Consider the following 18,352-nt stretch of genomic DNA (forward strand, 5'->3'; position numbering starts at 1 on the left):
TTTGCACATTATTTTCAAAGACATTCCAAACTTATCCCTGTAATTATTCACACAAATATACAATATATGGGAATTGAGTGTTTCACATGTTCTCCCTCTGTTTCTGTGGGTTTCCTCTGAATTATCCGGTTTCCTCCCACTGTCCAAAGACATGCAGGTATGTGCACTGGCTGAGCTCCACTGGCCCTAGTTGAGAATGAGTGTGTGAATGTGTTCGCATGGTGCTCCGCGGTGGACTGGCATCCTATCTTGGGTGAATTCTGCCACCTTGTACTCTGTGTTTCCTGGTACAGGCTCCAGATAGGCCGCAACCCTGACAAGGATGAAGTGGTTTCTGAAGACGATGATATACGGTATTATATACTCTGTTGCGCTCAGACAGCTGAGCCAAAAAAAAATGTAGGCTGCAAATAAAACTGCACAAGTGACTCTAAACCCTGTATACACTTGCATATAGTTCCTGTCTATTGTAAAGTTATTGTAAAGGGTCTAATCCCCTCATATGTATACGTCAAAATAGACAAAAAGATTATGCAACAAAAATGCAGTAACAAGTACCAAGGTAATGAGGTGACTATGCTATAATAGTTCTCTATTAGTTTTGCTTAGATTAACATATGAAGCTTCTGTTCTGTTAGCTTCCTATGGTTTCATCTGCCCCTAAAACCTTCCTAGGATTATGCTCTTTATCATCTCAATATTCATATAGTGGGCCAAAATTTTTCTTTTTCACTTTAATTTGGTCACATTTGTTTGTCCAATTTCTCAATGTATTTCTCATACATGATTTAATGCAGCTCATTCAAGGTAAGCAGAAGTTTAAGTGAAAAGCAAAAGGCCAAAATTCTTTTAGCGCACTTTATGCAGACAGCCTCTAGTGTGTAGCAATGTCTCCATTGTGATAATGACCTGTGCAGATGGAGAAAGTCTAGGTGCTGGAAAGCTGGGCAAATCGGTCCCCCACATGGTGCTCTACTATGAGGATGCACAGCCAAATCCACAGGCACATGGAAGCTAGGAATGCAAAGCACCCTGCAGGTTCCACCATTTGCAATCCGATATCATCTCCTACCACAGCCCACTCCCCTTTCCACACACTACTGTGCTAATGTCAAAATAAAGCTCTTGGGGTTTAGGAGCTGCCAGGGTATTGGGAGTGATCCTCAAGGCTTGGATGATGAATAGTTTAATATTGACATAGCTAAACAGATGACTGGATGTGTTCGTTAGATTAGGAAGTTATTTGTAAGTAAAGGAGAGGGGGATTTGGGGGCACAAATAGACCGTTCTAATGGCGAGTAATTATAAGGTTATACTAAAACCAGGATATTATTAGTTACGTAAATAGGTAGTCATCAATTTTTTTTATATAAGTATAATAATGCCAAAATTATTTTTATCACTTATTTATGAGCTATATATTCATACATACAGTAGCTCCCTAGTTTAGGGGGCAATAAGTAATGGAGCAAATAGTAGTTTGCTAATTCTGTTGCATCCATGCTTTCTCATTTTCAACTTAAGGCCATCAAAGGAATCTGGGGATCTTCTCTAATTGTCTATGTCTGTTATGTTGCCGGAGTGGTTGATTAATTTCATTTTTTTCTTCCATAAATAAAGCTCGGTTTAACAAAGGGTACGGCTGGGCCCTGCAAAACTTAACTAGTATGTTTCACATTACTGTCTTGCTGCATGTGAAGGACATTCTATTCAGGCATTTGGCTGAAACTGTGTGGTTAAGATTCTTCGGCAGAATTAAGAATTCATCCTGCTGCTGCCGACAGCAGTCACATCATAAATAACAGTACGTTAGACAGTTCCAATGGCAGCTATCTTTGTCTATGCCATCCTGATGATGAGGTGGTAAGCTATGGATAATGATCAGTTCCTCGTTTTCTCCACACTTTCCTCTTTCCAGCTTTGTGGTACTGGCATGTCTTCATCTCATCGGGCCACGTGACTTCATAGCAAACTGTAACCTGACCTTTCTATGCTTGAGGCTCACCAGACGCTTTTATCTTGTGGTGAACCATCTTAGGTCATGTCGGTATATTTTGTCTCTTTATAGCCCTGACACATACATGCCTATATTTTGGATATGCTTCTTGCTCTGTTGAAAAGTTCTTATTTTTCAGCCTGATGGACTGCTCTACTTGCATGGACACATGCATGATCCTCAGAGGTCAACTGTTCAATTACTTACAAAAATCCTACCCGGCTACTCACTCACTCTCATTTACTTATATAAATAAAGAGTTCTACTATGGAGATGGGACCCTTATCTTTTTTTATCACACTGTGAGCAGTTTATGGTTAATTCTGACTGACAGCTTGAGCCCCAGGATCATCAGCCCAAAGCGATTCATACACATTCCTTATGTTCCCTTTGGCAAAGAATCCAAACTCGTAATTGCAATATTGTGAGACAGAAATCAACCCTTGATAGCCATCAACAATTGACAGATAGAATCAGGTCAAAATCCAGCTGAAAGTTTTATTTTGCTTGCTACTACTGTGATGTAGAAAATCGGGTTCTAAAAAAATTACCATGGATCATGAACTGCATAGTTGGACTGTTAACAAGGCATGCTTCAGCCCATCTACCAAACACTTTGCTGCTATTTTTGTCACTAAATATGCTTCTTAATCTTTTCATCATTGGAAAGTTTTCTCCTGAAATGTAGAAATGAAAAAAATAAAACCACCTGCTTAGTGTTTATCTTCTGGACAGTATTAGTTTACTTTGGACGGATGCACAAAATCTAAACCAATGACTCGTTTATAAATGTGTGCCTGTGTGTGTTTGTGTGTGTGTGTGTGTGTTGGGGGGCTTAATTAAACCAATAACTAGCTGTAGGGTCACACTGCAGCATAGCCATACAACTGTCAAATCCATTGCTTAGTTTGTTGAGTTATGTCTCATCTTCAATAAGACCTGCCAGAAACAGACAGCCCACAGCCCGAGATAAAACTGGGAGGAATACAGCAAGTCTTCACAGTGAGGAAAGTTTTATGTTACTGGAGATCAAACGTCTGAAATATATATCCTCCTCACTCTGATTGAAATGACGCTCAAACTGTGTTGTGAGAAATCACTGCCAGTGCTTCAGACAATGGGTTTACAGAAACATGTGCTGAGCATTATGAGCAGCATTTCTCTCCACTTCCCAACACTCCATATTTGCATCTGGTCTGTGTGTACAGTCTTCTGAAGAGTGCAGTGTTTACTGCAAGGGAGCCGTCAGCAGCCAGTGCTGTTAGCCAACAGCTTATTTACTTCTGGCCTCTTGACACCACTGCTGTCCAACTTACTCACTTTAGTGACAGTCTGACCCAAGAGACTCTGGATGATGAATACAAAGAGGAGGGTTTTTTATTTTTGGCCAAAATTGGTCAAAAAATTGCTCCAAAATTGGGATATATGAAGGATGAACTTCACTGTGCTATAATGTATATGTAACAATAACAAAGGCTTCTTTTTTCTTAACATTTTAGTTTAGAAAAGTTTACATGCTCAGATTATTTCAGAAAACGAGGTTATTTGCAGCAATTAAAAACTTTCCAAGTGTCTGTGTTGTGGTTACTGTAGAAACCTGTACAGACGTGAAGTCCATTTTCCACTGCCACAGGCTTGAGCATGCTGTTCTGAAGTGTCTGGTGTAGTAGAGCGTAGTTTTAAATCACTTTCTAATAATCATTCCATTACAATTATTTGTGCAGGTTTTTTTTCTTCTTGTGGCCAAAGAAAAGTTTTTTTGGACAACATTTTTCAGTGGCATTCTTAATAAATTTAGGTAACTGATGTTAACTATATTGTTTCCAAAGAATAGCTAAACCAAAAATATATCAATAGATTCAATCAATTGACGAGCAATGATCTTAAAACTTTCTACATTTACCTTCACAGAAAATGAGGATCCATCTTTCAAGTGAGAAAAATCACTACCAGAGGGTTAAGTTAAGAATTCAAATCAATGGCGCAAATGTCAACAGACTCTTTTTGCATATTTTTAATAGTGTACTCCAAAACTTAAACTTAAAAAATAATTATTAAAAACAAAGATTTTCTAAGCAAAATGTATAAAAACCTGTCAGGTCTGCCCATCGTTAACTACGGCTCACTAGATCACATGTTTGTGATGTACACAGTCATCTACCATACACATGTCAGGGTGTGACCTTTGCAAGAATGTTTCAACAATGAAACTGGACGGCTCAAAAACATCTAAAAAGAGGTATGCGTATGAGGGGTCACTGAGGACAGGTCAGCACGCGTTAGAGATTTAGAAGGAAGAAAGAGACTGGAGAGTAGTAGAAGGGTAGTACGAGTGGTCAGTGGGGTTAATGACGGGTTAATGTCCTCTGTGCCCTCCTTCACTGTGCCAGAAGCAGTGGTGGCTTCCCTTTACTGCTCACTGGGCTACAGGGCTGTGATTAAACCAGGCCGCTTGCACAAGGGGAATGTCATGTTTACAGCCATTCCCACACACACCCAACATAATGAGAGTCACTCTCTGCCTACGCTTGCCACAGCAGTATGCCAGGAGAGGCGGCAGACGCTCAATGGCTCAGTATGTGTACGTGTACACACGCGCACACACACACACACACACACGTACACACGTTAGCTCAAAAACCACAGCCTGAACAGCACCAGGTCAGAACAGGGACAATGTTTTGGTCATTACTAATGACTAAACATACTCGAATTGTTCATAATGGTAAGCCCTGATCATGTAATACTGTTTCCAATGAGCCTTGAGTAAGTCAGGGCTGAGCAGTGCAGCATCATCCTCAATCCTGACTTTAAGCACTGAACTTGACCAGAGGTTCAGGGCCTCATCCACATTGCCATTCATCAAAACCATGACAGGAAGTGAATACTGAAAAATCCTGCCGCCTGGATGGAGTCGGCTTGGCCGCAGAACATTGTCTATGAGAGGCCTGTGTGTCTTTAATTGAAGAGACACAGCGCGGTCATAATTCACATGGCACTGTGTGATCTCCATGACAAATACAGTCCCGGGGCAGCCCAACTTCTTATGCAGCCCTTTCAAGTGGGAGGGTTTGCTGAGAGTGAGAGGCTGGATAAATCAAAGCATAGTATGCACAGGCTTGCTCTTGCCATCATGCACACACACGCAAACACACCCGAACAGACGCACATTTCCTGTCCCGGGTCCAGAGATAGACCTAGATGCTAAGAAGCCTGCTTGACAGAGGAGATCTCAGACAGGAATAACTCCAAACATCCCATCACATCCCATAAAATCAATCCAAGGCATCAAAAGACATGCCATACCTTTAACACTAACACCACATCACACTAGCTGAAAGACGTGAGTGGGAAAGGGAGCCTTTAAACATGCTCTATAAAGCTTTTCCCTGTCCATGGCAGGAGCAACAATGGGAAGTTTCCCTGCTTGCTTTTTTTTTTTTTTCCTGAACACTTTTTGTAATATTTGGCAAAGTTCTCTTCACATTCTGGCAGCTTCAATAAAATATCTGCTAAGAGGAAACACTCTGGTCTCTGTGGCGCCCAAGGTCCTGTAAATTGCAAAAAAATAAAAAAAATTAAAAAAATGATCTGGAGAGGAAGCTGTCTCTATTCACCTTTTGTCAGTTTGGAAAAAAAATTCTCAGCTTTCTACACCAGTACTCAGGCAATCTGAGACAGGTGGTGTTTCAGTTGTGTGATCTTCAGACTAGCAGCAAAGGTTTCAGTTTGCTAGCTTCAGTTAATAGCCAACAATTATCACTAAAAGAGTTTAGCACTAAAAGTGCCACTATGAACATGAGAATTTACCCTATGGGGTTGCACTGTTTAGTCGACTATTTAATTAATTAATAGACATGGAGACTAGTCGGGGAGGTGGAAAAACAGTGAGGCAAACAGCACAGATATTAAGCCAATCATACAGTCAACTACACAAGACGATACCGGGAAAAAGTTTTAGGTTTTTTTTTTTTTGCTTTAATGGACTGTTAAGAGTGCACATGAGACTGTTTTCTATTAAAAGCTCTCGTTAATGCATTTTATCTCATAAAATGCAAGTAAAATCCTTGTACTGGGGCGTAAGTGAATTCTGCTCTACCAGAATTTACTGTAAGTGAAATCTGCTTATACCAGCACCACGTGAAAGAGTGCTTTCTGTGCCATGGCAGCAAATCACTTTCCAGTACTAATGATACTCGCGTAGGTCTTTTGTGCTAAGCTGTTTGCTCTTAATTTCAGAACCAGTGATTTCAGCTGAGCAGCCAACTTGCGTCACAAGCTCAGTTATGGCTTGATGCATCCTTAATTAATAATATATAATATGATACAAAGCTGTATTACGCACATTTATTTCACAGAGTTGTTTTACTTTTATTGGTAACAGTGCAGCCTTAAAAAAAAGCACTGAAGATTGAAATGTTTGCTAAAGAATGTTTGCTAAAGAAACCAAACAGTGGTCCTGAAACAGCTGTTGCTTAATTCTGAAAATGCTGACTAGTTTACTATGTTGTTAAATTACTCATCTAAATTTACCTGTTTTAATATCAGCCATGTCACTAACATCAACAATGGATGAAACGGTATCTTACACTTAGTGTGTACATGTTAAAGGTTATGAGAAAGTCATTCAAACTACTAGGCTGTACCTGTGAATTCATCACATTTACCCTCTGCCTTAGATATTGCTTCTGTCAGTTGTTTTGGGGTAAACTGTTGTGGCACTATGTCACTATAAGTGCACACTGAGTAGCAGAGAAAGAAGGATAATTTATAGTGATTCCTCTACTGTGCTGTTTCTTCTTGCCATTTTCTTTAAGTGATTTACAGCATTCTGGGAAACATCAGCTAAAAACAGGATCTGCTTTGTCTCTCAGGAGCAAGTGAGGGCAGTTTGAGTGAAGTGTAGAACACACACACACGCACACACCGTCAACGTCTGAAATGTCCGATCCTTGCTTTGCACACTCCTCAGATGCTACCTCCAGAGGGTTTGGATGGTGTCCATGAAGGATACTTTTAGCTCTGGGTTCTGATGCATGACCTGGAGCACAGTTCAGTCAGCCCATGATTACACCAGTGCACGTCCAAGCCAGCAGGACCAACACAAGGCGCACTCTATTCAGCATAGCTAAAATGGAACCTCTCTAAAACGAGACAGAAACATCCCCCATGCATAATACACATTATACAGCTTGGCTTTAAACTTGCAGTGAAGCGCTAATGGATCACGTCACCGCAAAAATAATAGTCTCCAGGCTTTCCAGAAGGACCCTGCTATCTGCCTCAGTGGTGACCTCGATGATCTCAATCTGTCCAAAGCACTGTCCAAAACTCCAACCGCCATGAGTGGAAAACAGTAAAATAAAAAATAAAGCCACTCATTTGCTCAATAGCCACACGAAAAGTGTCCAGATTTTGCCTGTCGCTCTTGTCCATGAACACACATGCAAACTTGATATGAAGCAATTTATAACGATGTTGATTTATGTTGTTCTGCTCTTGTTGGCTCTGGTAACAGTTCATGAAGGAAAGAATGGCTCCCAAGAAATTGCATGATCACGGAGCGTGTGTGTGCATTTCAATGTGCACATGATGGAGTAACTGAAAGCAATAAATCTCATAATTGAGTAGCACACAATAGGTGGGCACAGAAGACAGTGAAGAAAACAATGAAATCTGCAAAAATAAGTAAGCACTTCTCTCTTTTATGAGTATGTGTGAACCATCTGCACACTTCCAACTGGTGACACGGAGACACAGAGAAAAATTCTAGAAATCTCACGAGTGCTGAACAGAGGAATGCGAGCGCTGGCCGAAGCTGCGGGAGTGAATGGAAAAGCAGATCTGATGAAAGGAATGAGGGAGGGAGAAAAAGAGCAGGAGAAAGCTCAAAGCATGTGAGAGTAAGTGCACAGAAGACTGATGCAAGTGAGAAATGGGAAACAAAATACGGAGGAAAAGGATGAGAATTAAAAATAATAATCATTACTATTATTATTTTAAAAATATATATATATCATCATCACCAGGCACTTCAGTGCAATAAATCAAGGTGTTACAGAGCAATAAGAGCAGTTTAAAATATAAAAATAAATAAAAATAAGCCCGAAGAACTGAGAGAACTTGATCTTGAGATATATATAAATATAGCTCTGGAAAAAAAAATAAGAGAGCACTGCAAAATAATCAGTTTCTTATGTTTTTTCTTCCAGGTACATGTATTGAGATGAATAGTTTTGTTTCATTTTTTGTGAACTGCTGACAAGATTTCTCCTAAATTCAAAATATAACTATTGTTATTTAGAGTGTATATTTAAAGGAAATGACAACACATCAAAATAATGACCCAAGATCATGCAGTATTTTCAGAGCTCTAATAACTCAAATAAAACAAAATGCAAATAATTTGTAAACAAATTGTGTTAATGCTTTGGCTAAATAACATTAAGAAATCAGTATTTGGTGGAATAACCCCGATCTGCATGCGTTTTGGCTCCATGCTCTCCACCAGTTTCTCACATTGCTGTTGGGGAACTTTATACCACTGTTTTTGCAAAAAAGCAAACAGTTCAGCTTTGCTTGATGGTTTGTGACCATCCATCTTGATGACATTCCAGAGGTTTTCAATAGGGTTCAAATCTGGAGATTGGGCAGTGGTCTCTTATTTTTTTTCAGAGCTGTGTGTGTGTTGTGTGTGTGTGTATGTGTATATATATATATGTATAAATAAATAATAAATAAATAAATAAATAAATAAATAAATATAATAGTAATATATATATAATATATTTATAACTATTATAACTATATATATATATATATATATATATATATATATATATATATATATATATATATATATATATATAGTTATAATAGTTATAAATATATTATATATATATTACTATTATATTTTGATTTTTATTAGCTCACACAATTCACTGTTTTTCAGTGAGACCAAGTCTAAAGCTAAGTAACTAAAGCTGACATTCATAAATTAATAAAAAGATATAAATACCCATTCTGAATGTTGTGGTTAGACAATTAAGTGATTTAAGAGCTGGGGTTATGTGATCCCTTAATTTGGTTTCTTGAAGGATTGTGGTAATATAAATTAGTGAAAATTAACCAGCGCCATTTGCTGGGCCAGAAAAGAACACAAAGTTCCTGTCAAATCGTCACAAAAGGAAGAAGGTTTATTATTGTCAGTAATAAAGAGAGTATAAAGTACAGACAGTACTGATTGTCAAAATTTATTCCAAGACAATTTTTTTTAAAGACAAGAAGACTCACAAGTACTATATAGAAATGTGTACACGCACATCCATACATTTCTGTGTGTCGTTGTGCCAAGATTTCTGAATTATGAAAAGCACTTGTTTGATTTCACAATCACAAAAAGGTTTGTAGGTATTTTATGTAGACAAACAAGTTATCCTAAAAGATCAATCAATTAGGAAACCGTATTAAAGATGTTTGTGTACAACCTGTCAATTGTTCTGACAAATGTGACCAGTTGGTATGGTTTTCTTGCATCAACCCATGTGGTTCAGCACTTTGCTTGTTTGGGAGCTTATGACAGACCTCTTGTGAAGTCAGGCTGTCTGCTTTTTTAACTTCTAGTGGCAAGACAACCTTTCCAAAAAAACCACAAGGCTCTTAGGATTCACTAAGCAGGTCTTAGTTGGGATATAGAATTATTTGTGTGAACCACATTTGACCACATAAAAAACATACACACTTATTGCAAGATTTTCAGGCCAAGTGTCAGGTTACTTTGTAGGCCAGAAGGAGAGCTGATGCCTGGATTAACCACTAAAAAACAACCATGAGTAATTTTCCACTGAGATAACCACCAAAACAATGTCACAATATAACGCATGACAGAGTTATGACAGTCTGACCAATTATTACTAGTTCAGTGCTCAGCACATAGACATCTGCATTAATGAAGTAATTATATGCATGAGATTCAATAATAAAACATGGGGAGGAAAAATCAGGCTGCCAGCCTTTTATTTTTGCCATGTTCTCCGAATGTTTCCAGTAGCTTCCAGCAACTCGCCAGAGATAATAAAGACACATGCATCAACATGTTGCTGATATAGACTTGAACCTTATAGTTTTTGTACCTAGCAGTGCTCTGTGCATTTATTACTACATCCACTGAAAATGAACTTGACAGATACTTATTAGAAAGCCACACAGCCTTAGTTGGAAAAACAACTCAGTGACTCCCTTGTAATTATTTAGATTTCTGCACTACTAATACATTGGTTGGCCAATATATAATTGTTAAACATTAAGGGCAGCTTTGCTGTACATGTCAACATCCATGATCTAACCCCTTTGTGGTATTAATTTTAAACACTTAATTATTCTTACTGCTAAATAGCAATACCAAATCATTAACTAAACATAAATACAGTATGTTCAAGTTAAAGGTAAAAAGCACAACTTGGGGCTTTATCATTGTTGGCCACATTAAAAACTTTACCATGCCAATACCACTGGCCAGTGCAAACAAACAAATAAACAGATAAATAAATAAAAATAGCAGACTCTGCTCATTAACTATAGTTAGACATTCGACAGTGATTAAAAGAAAATGGTCTTTCTGTGAATGTGAAAAAAAAAAAAAATACATAAATAAAATTAAATAAAAACAAATAAAGAAAATACCATTTGTCAGTGTATGACATTTATCAATCTGCCACATGCATCAACTCTACTGGAACACACAGCCATTATATTTTGGATCAGGAAATCATTCCGGATATTCCTAGCACCTAATCACCATTTGAGCATTTCCTCATGTTGAAGAATTTAACAGAATACAACAGGAGACAGAGTAAAGGACAACCATGGGTAGGCCACAAATAAGTATAATTCAAAAATCCTGAAGCTGATTAAGTTGGAGCCAGATTTGTTTACTTTGTTTGGAGTAAAATATATGTATCTAGACTCAGCCCGAGGACTCTGTCTGGACATGAAACGCTTGAATATTCCAGCTGCAATGTTTCACAAAGAAGTGAGTGAAACTGTTTTGAATACTGACATTATAAAATAAAGACCGAGTCTTTATAAACAAAACCAAATTAAATTCTAACTTTCATTCAGATTTATAACATTTGAGAGCTGAATGTAGGTAAACAACTTTGTCCATACAAGTTAGCACTTTGTTTGTGTGTCATGTTACATTCATTTCATTATTAATGATTAAACTAATGATTAAAACCTTCTCCTATTTCCCCCATGTAGCGAGGTATAAAGATATTTTGCCCTACAACCTCTATGTGTCTATTTCTGCATGTTATGCTGTGTTTTATTTTACAAAAAACAAGGCATGCAAATGAAGATTAATGTAAAACCACTAACCAAAACACAGAGTAAACTTATTATGTTACACTATATGAATTAGGAACTACAGTATCTATTTTTATGTATTAAATCTAAAAAAAAAAAAAACATGTTTGGGTAGATTTTACAGATAAACACTACAGACACATCCATCAGAAACAGAGCACAGACATCAGGGTCGATACTGGATCGGCATCAGATTGGATTTCGTGTATTTCCACATTTAGTATTGATGGCAGTGAACAAAAGTGATGTTGACAGAGTGAACACAGATCTTTCATATAAAAAAAAAAGGGACACAAATTGGTTTAAAGCAGCTTCAACATATTTCCACATGACCTTCCAAAGACCTAAACCGAATGCAAACCTTGTAATTTAGGTAGCAGAAAACAAAATAGTTCATGTTTTTCAGTTTAATTAAGTCTGATGCAGGGGAAATAAGCCTGGATTGACATGCACCAGGGGAGCCTAGGAGTTTCTCCTCAGTCCCTCTAAAAAGCTACGGCCTTCTATATATGAGTTTATCTGCAGCATTAACTCCTAAAAAAATAAGCTACCGTACCAGGCCTCCATTAGTTGGTGAAATGAGGTAACAAAGAAAACTGTTGCAGTGTTTTCTCTGTTATCTAACCCCTGCAAACTACTGCACCAGTTTTAGAAATCAGCTCAATGCAATTTGCTTTTAACAACGCTTTAAACAGCTGTATAGAAATATATGAATTCCAGATATAAATTATAAAAATTATCCCTAAATTCAATCCCAAAAGAATAAAATGTTCTACTTCTCACTGAACATCCTGCTTAAGCCATCTTCATCACTGCACTGTGCGTTGAGGTCAGTACAAAACATAAACACTGAATAGATAAAAATGCACTTCCTTTGGCAGAACTTTACGGTTACTCGTTTGTGCTTCTATAATCATATCTGGTTTAATGATAAGTACTTTGCAGATATACAGGTGTTACATAAGAACATACAAAAAAGAAAGAAACACCTGGAGCTGTTGCAGTGTGTTGTGGCTCCAGCATAACAAGAAAACCTTGGTGAACGATCAGTTTCCATTCTGTCCAGCCAGAGCAGGGCTTATATAAAAGTGTAAAGCACATCTAATACCAAGGGAGAGGGCAGAAAGATGCTTCCCTTAAATTATATGACAGATGGTTTTGTGTGAATTGTCACTACCCAAGTGAAAAAAGGACTTCTATTTAATTTGGGTTTTTACTCACTCCCCCATACAAGAACCTCAAGCCTGTCATTAAAGCATAACCGTGCCTTTTAATATGGTTTCATATTACTGCCACCTGGCTTCCTGTCAAATAAACAAGTCTGAACTCGGAGCTCTTCTAAATAAGATGTGCATCATAGCGCATGGACACTTAGTAAATGAGGCGGAGAAGTTGATAAGGCAAGCTTTGAGCCAACAAAGCGAGGAAGGTGGGCCTGGCACAGGGTCAGCTGTCTCTATTCCTAGAATCACAACTCCAGGGGACATAAACACATAGAAACATATCATTCATCCCTACCCATCCTTATACCTCTCTTCACCTCAATACATCAATCATACTCAAAGTGGAGGCGCCAAAAATTATGCATATCTGAGCATGTTGTAAAATCAGGTTTTAAATGATGTGTTACTTCTTTATCTGACAAACCTAGTCAAACGTATTGCATCAATACATACAGTAAGCCCCAGTTTTCTCCTTTCACACTCTTACACGTAGCATCTCACTCAACTGAATTTTATTTGTACAGCACTTTTAACAATCTTTTAACGGTCATTGTAACAAAGCAGTGTATCAGAAAATACAGAAATACATAATATGAAATTCAAATTTAGCTATACACTGATCAGGCATAACATTATGACCACTGACAGGTGAAGTGAATAAGACTGATTATCTCCTCATCATGGCACCTGTTAGTGGGTGGGATATATTAGGCAGCAAGTGAACATTTTGTCCTCAATGTTGATGTTAGAAGCAGGAAAAATGGGCAAGCGTAAGGATTTGAGCGAGTTTGACAATGGCCAAATTGTGATGGCTACTGGATCAGAGCATCTCCAAAACTGCAGCTCTTGTAGGGTGTTCCCAGTCTGCAGTGGTCAGTATCTATCAAAAGTGGTCCAAGGAAGAAACAGTGGAGACCTGGAGACAGGGTCATGGGCGGCCAAGGCTCATTGATGCACTTGGGGAGCGAAGGCTGGCCCGTGTGATCCGATCTAACGGACGAGCTACTTTTGCTCAAATTGCTGAAGACGTTAATGCTGGTTCTGATAGAAAGGTGTCAGAATACACAGTGCATGACGGGTCAGGGCTGATTTGGCAGCAAAAAGGTGGACCAGCACAATATTAGGCAGGTGGTCATAATGTTATGCCTGGTCAGTGTATCTCCCTAATGAGCAAGGCAGAGGTGGCAAGAAAAACTCCTTGGGACAATATTAGGAAGAAACCTTGAGAGGAACCAGACTGAGAAGAAAACCCATCCTCATCTAGGTGATTATAAATAGCGTCCTTTCTATAACTATACAGTCATAAGTGCAATTATGCAACTAAGAAATTGATTTAGTTTTAATTCTAGTCCATTTTGTTCAAGTTATCGGCTGTTGACTTGAGTGCAAAACTGTTTGTGGTAATTGCAGTTATAAATCTAAAAGCCAAACCAAAAAAAAAAGAGAGAAAACAGCAAATAAGCAAAAGACCAAGAACAGAAATAAAGTGCACCAAGACCAAGTCACCCCACACATTCAGGTTTCTGCAAAGAATTTCAGAAACACTCTATAATTTATTGCAACATTTTAACATCCAACAGACAAGCACAGCTTGCTTCATCTTGATCAGGTTAACTAGGCAAAGAGAGTACTGGAAGATCTACTTTACTGGTGTGACTAACCAAAAAATAGAGCAGCCTAAAGATGGAAACCAGACTCCCACTGTAGCAAGACCAACACGCTTCCAAGTCTTACTGCCAGCTGGCGTTTATTCTGTACAGGAAACGTCACCCCCCAACAAAACTAATGGACAGACAGTAATAATGGATCAAATGACTGGATCAAAGATTCCACCACACAGAAAATTAAAAACACTTTACAGACACACTAAATATATATAGAGATATAAAATATCTATTTATATGGAGCTTTGATTAAAAGCCATTAATTTGACAGTCTCTAACAGTCAATGTCGAATGTATTGTACCGTGTACTAAAGAATGAAATTTTTTACTTGCATTTCATTCGTCAAGACTATACAAAACAATGCAGACATATTCACAGCCCAAAGACAATATAACACTAAGCCAAATACAACCACAAGAGACATCACATTTCCATAGAGTATCCACAGAAGACATACTGCTTTGAAGGAGGTTAACACTTGGTCATACATGGATATTTCAACAAGATAATAACAACAATCAAACATCCAAATAAGCACAAAGATGGCTGTGGGAACATAAAATCAAGGTTTTGTAATGACTGTCTCAGCCTCTAGATTTGAACCCTGACAACTTGTGGTCTGAATTGAAGAGGGCAGTCCACATGTACAAAACTAAGAATAAAATGAAGTTGGAAATGCTTTGCAGGGGAAAGAGTCCAATATCCTACTACAACTGTTGTCTAGCATTACAGGAAGAGGCCTAAATTAGAAACTGTGTTGAGAGTGCTTGGTGAGGAGTAAATACCAGAATTGTGCACATTGCATATCCGACTTTCGACCTAACTACAGACTTGCAGAAACCGGAGCTGTATCTCAGTGAAGTGCAATTCTGGATTGCTCATTTTAACTGCGATCAATCCGAGTGAGGAGCAGCAAGTTCAGCACCAATGTCTGATCATTTATTATGACTACAAAATCTCCCCTGAAACACATTTTGGATAATGTAAAAATGCATGAATAATGTGGAATGACATAAAAGTGCCATTTTTAATATATAACTCTGAATCGATCCTGTAGAGCCATTGAGCAATAATAACGTTACAGTAATTCAAAAACTATGGGAAACAATAAGGTGTTTATCATTAAATGAGTGCATATAGCATAAACCCAAAATAAACAACAGTCTTTATGTTGCTACTTTAATGCTTTGGTATAGTTTAAAAGCCAATCAATCAATCCAGTGGCTGTCCACTGGCTCTCTGTGTATTTTGATGTTTCAGTCCATGGTTTGTTCATTGGTTCATTAATCTATCCATCGTCAATAACCACATTACCCCTGTCAGATCCAGGTGGATCCAAAGCCAATGCCAGTAACCTAGCAAACCTGACTACCTACATGTTTTGAACCCAGAGGAAACCCATGCAAAAGCCTGAGCTCAGGATTAAACCCAGGACCATGGAACTATAAAGCGCTGTTGCATGAAATAAAGTAATAAGAAAGGAAAATATATTATTAAAAAAGGAAAAAAAAAATATTTCCACATTATGCCATCTAAATTGCTAGTCTGGCATGAGAAAAACTGGCCATTTTTGTTGATTCCCTTAAATGAATGACTATTATATTTACAGAGCAGTTCCAGACACCAGAAAGGGGAAAAAGTTTTTTCTGTTTTACTGCAATTCAGCCGATTCCTTTCGTCAACAAATGATGTGTATGCAGATTACAACGTCGTTGAATACCAGTCCTGTAAATCATCCAGAGAAAGCAACAGGAAACCAGAAACAACATGTTCCAGTGCAGTCATGCTTTAATGAGCGGGATGCTGCTGCATAGACGAAACCCACACCTCCATACATGCAGAGGACACCAAACAGAACACATGAGTAGCCTCTGACTCATTCTCAGCTTGCAGTCAGTTGGACACAGTTCTGGTCCAACATCTGCAACTAGTTCTTAATGCTACAACTAATGAACTCTAGCCAGGTCATTAGATTTAGTTTATCATCTGCATGGAATTGTAAGCTGGCTGACTAACATATTCAAATGTGACCATCAATTCTGATGTTTGCATTTGCCCAGATTTCAGGACTCACGTTGAAAAGTACAAAGCTTTCTCGAAACAGCTTTTCCAGATGGGAATGCCTATATCTGAAGAATCATCTCTGAGCACAAAATGACCACGAGCCTCTCAGTGTATTGATAGAGTATTGTTTCGATCAGACCTGTCGCCATTCATCCAGCCATAACAATCATAAAATTCAAGCCTCAGTTTCCACTTTATACAGTCAGCACTTTATTCAATCTTTAAGAGATTTTTATGTTTGTTCTCCGATTTCCCCTCAATACTTTTACCTTAACACACATCTGGCTACAAAATGCATGTGTGGGTTCGTTTATTTCTTCAAAAAATGTATTAATTTCACAGAAAATTATTAGATTAAATCTGAAAGAAAATACATGGAAAAAATAAAGAGATCTTTGTATAAACTCTGTATAAAGATTACATTATGCCAAGCCCAGTTTTTTTTTCTTATATTCAATGAATAAGGTTATATTTTATCACTGCATTTTGCCTACAACAATAATAAGTATGATACTCCAGTTGAACCATGCTTTTTTAGTGCTAACTTGTTTTAACTGGTAAAAATAAATCTGTTAAACATAAATCTGGAAATCATCTGTCTTCAAATGTTCATGATAAAATGACTAACACTATAATATAAACAGGATTTGACAGACATTTTCCAAAGTGTAATTTGGTTTGTGAGAGCATGTTATATGTGAATAATGCACGGAGTAAAAAAAGCATAATTGCAGATAAACATTTGCAAAGTTTATGACGGTTTTATATTTCTCAAACTTCTGAAGTGTGAGGGAAAATGATATGGTCTTGTTTAGCACACATTTAGGTTAAGCTTAAAACAAAGTTGCATCTTTTATATCCTTTTTATTATTATTATAACAGATCTGTGATTTTTATACCAAAGTTATATGCTGGAGGTTTTTAAATTGAATTTACGCTCACTTTGGATATGACTCTAAATACAGATATTTTAAGTACTAATGCCATTTATCTGTGTGCATGTGTGTCCATCCATCCGTGTGACCTACCTTGCATACTGTCTCTTTGTCCCATGGCAAAATTGTCTGCAGGTCAATAACCTCACAAGACAAACCAAGCTTGTCCTGTGCCATATTAGCAACTTCCCTCAATACATGAACCTATAGAACAGAGAAAAAGATTTTAGCATGTTATTATATGTTAATCCACTGTGTTTCCAATACTGTTTCCTCTTGTACATTTTAAAAGTTCCTAAGAATATTTTTTTTTAATTAAAAAGAAAACTAGGCCAAAACAACAGAGAATAGTAACTATAGGAACCAGAATCCTGCATAACTTATGAGATGAGGGAGTAATCAAGGCTTTGAAACAAGTCCTGATTTCTACAATGTCAGTTGCATGTTTAACATCAAATGACTGGACTGATGCAAGCCAGTTTCCCCAAATCAATTCTTCCCCCTGACACTACTCCTTTGCTTTTTTGGATAAGGTAACTTATCAAACACACAAGACAAACCCATTGAACCATATTTTTAGATCCCCAGGGATGTTTAGAAATCATAATCCTTTTCTGCCCAAAGAAGAAATAAGAGGGAGAACAAACATTCACCACCAAAGATGCTATAGTGTGTTCACACAGAAGCAGGACGCAGGAGGTCAGCGTACCTTGTAAGCCAGCTAAGCTTTAAGATAGAAATCGTTTTAATCCATGGTCCTGCTTTTTGTTTGCAAATGTCAGAAAACTGACTGGATAAATGAGAGTCTATTCAGACCTCTGCACCTCACCACATGTGTCAGTTGTGGCCAATACTACGAATGTGAACACTTTCCCCTTTATGTGACCTACCTGCGTTCCCCAGGCAACCATAGTGAGGTCACTTCCCTCCTGCACAATATCAGCCTGAGAGAGAGGGATGTGGTATGCGTCCGTCGGTACTTGCTCCACTGGACACAGAAAAACAAGAAAGCCTTAGCATATGAAAAGAAAAAAAAAGCTAGCTCCACTTGCATTCCAGAATTTCAGAATAATCCTGTTCAAATTATGTTTCCACTTGGGTTG

The 18,352-nt window shown here is 37.9% G+C and overlaps 1 protein-coding gene across 2 annotated transcripts in view; it reads right to left on the minus strand.

The window, feature by feature from the left end:
* The window catches only part of bckdhb (branched chain keto acid dehydrogenase E1 subunit beta), a 49,720-nt gene that overhangs the window by 14,793 nt on the left and 16,575 nt on the right, over positions 1-18,352 (minus strand). For both annotated transcript variants that reach the window (XM_058397825.1, XM_058397834.1), the window contains exons 7-8: positions 18,140-18,237; positions 17,343-17,453 (exon numbers count right to left, since the gene is read on the minus strand). In XM_058397825.1, the coding sequence (XP_058253808.1) occupies positions 17,343-17,453; positions 18,140-18,237 (209 nt within the window). The remainder of the gene's footprint in view (positions 1-17,342; positions 17,454-18,139; positions 18,238-18,352) is intronic.

Source organism: Hemibagrus wyckioides, linkage group LG01 (assembly GCF_019097595.1).
Source record: "Hemibagrus wyckioides isolate EC202008001 linkage group LG01, SWU_Hwy_1.0, whole genome shotgun sequence".
NCBI classification, from domain to species: Eukaryota; Metazoa; Chordata; class Actinopteri; order Siluriformes; family Bagridae; genus Hemibagrus; species Hemibagrus wyckioides.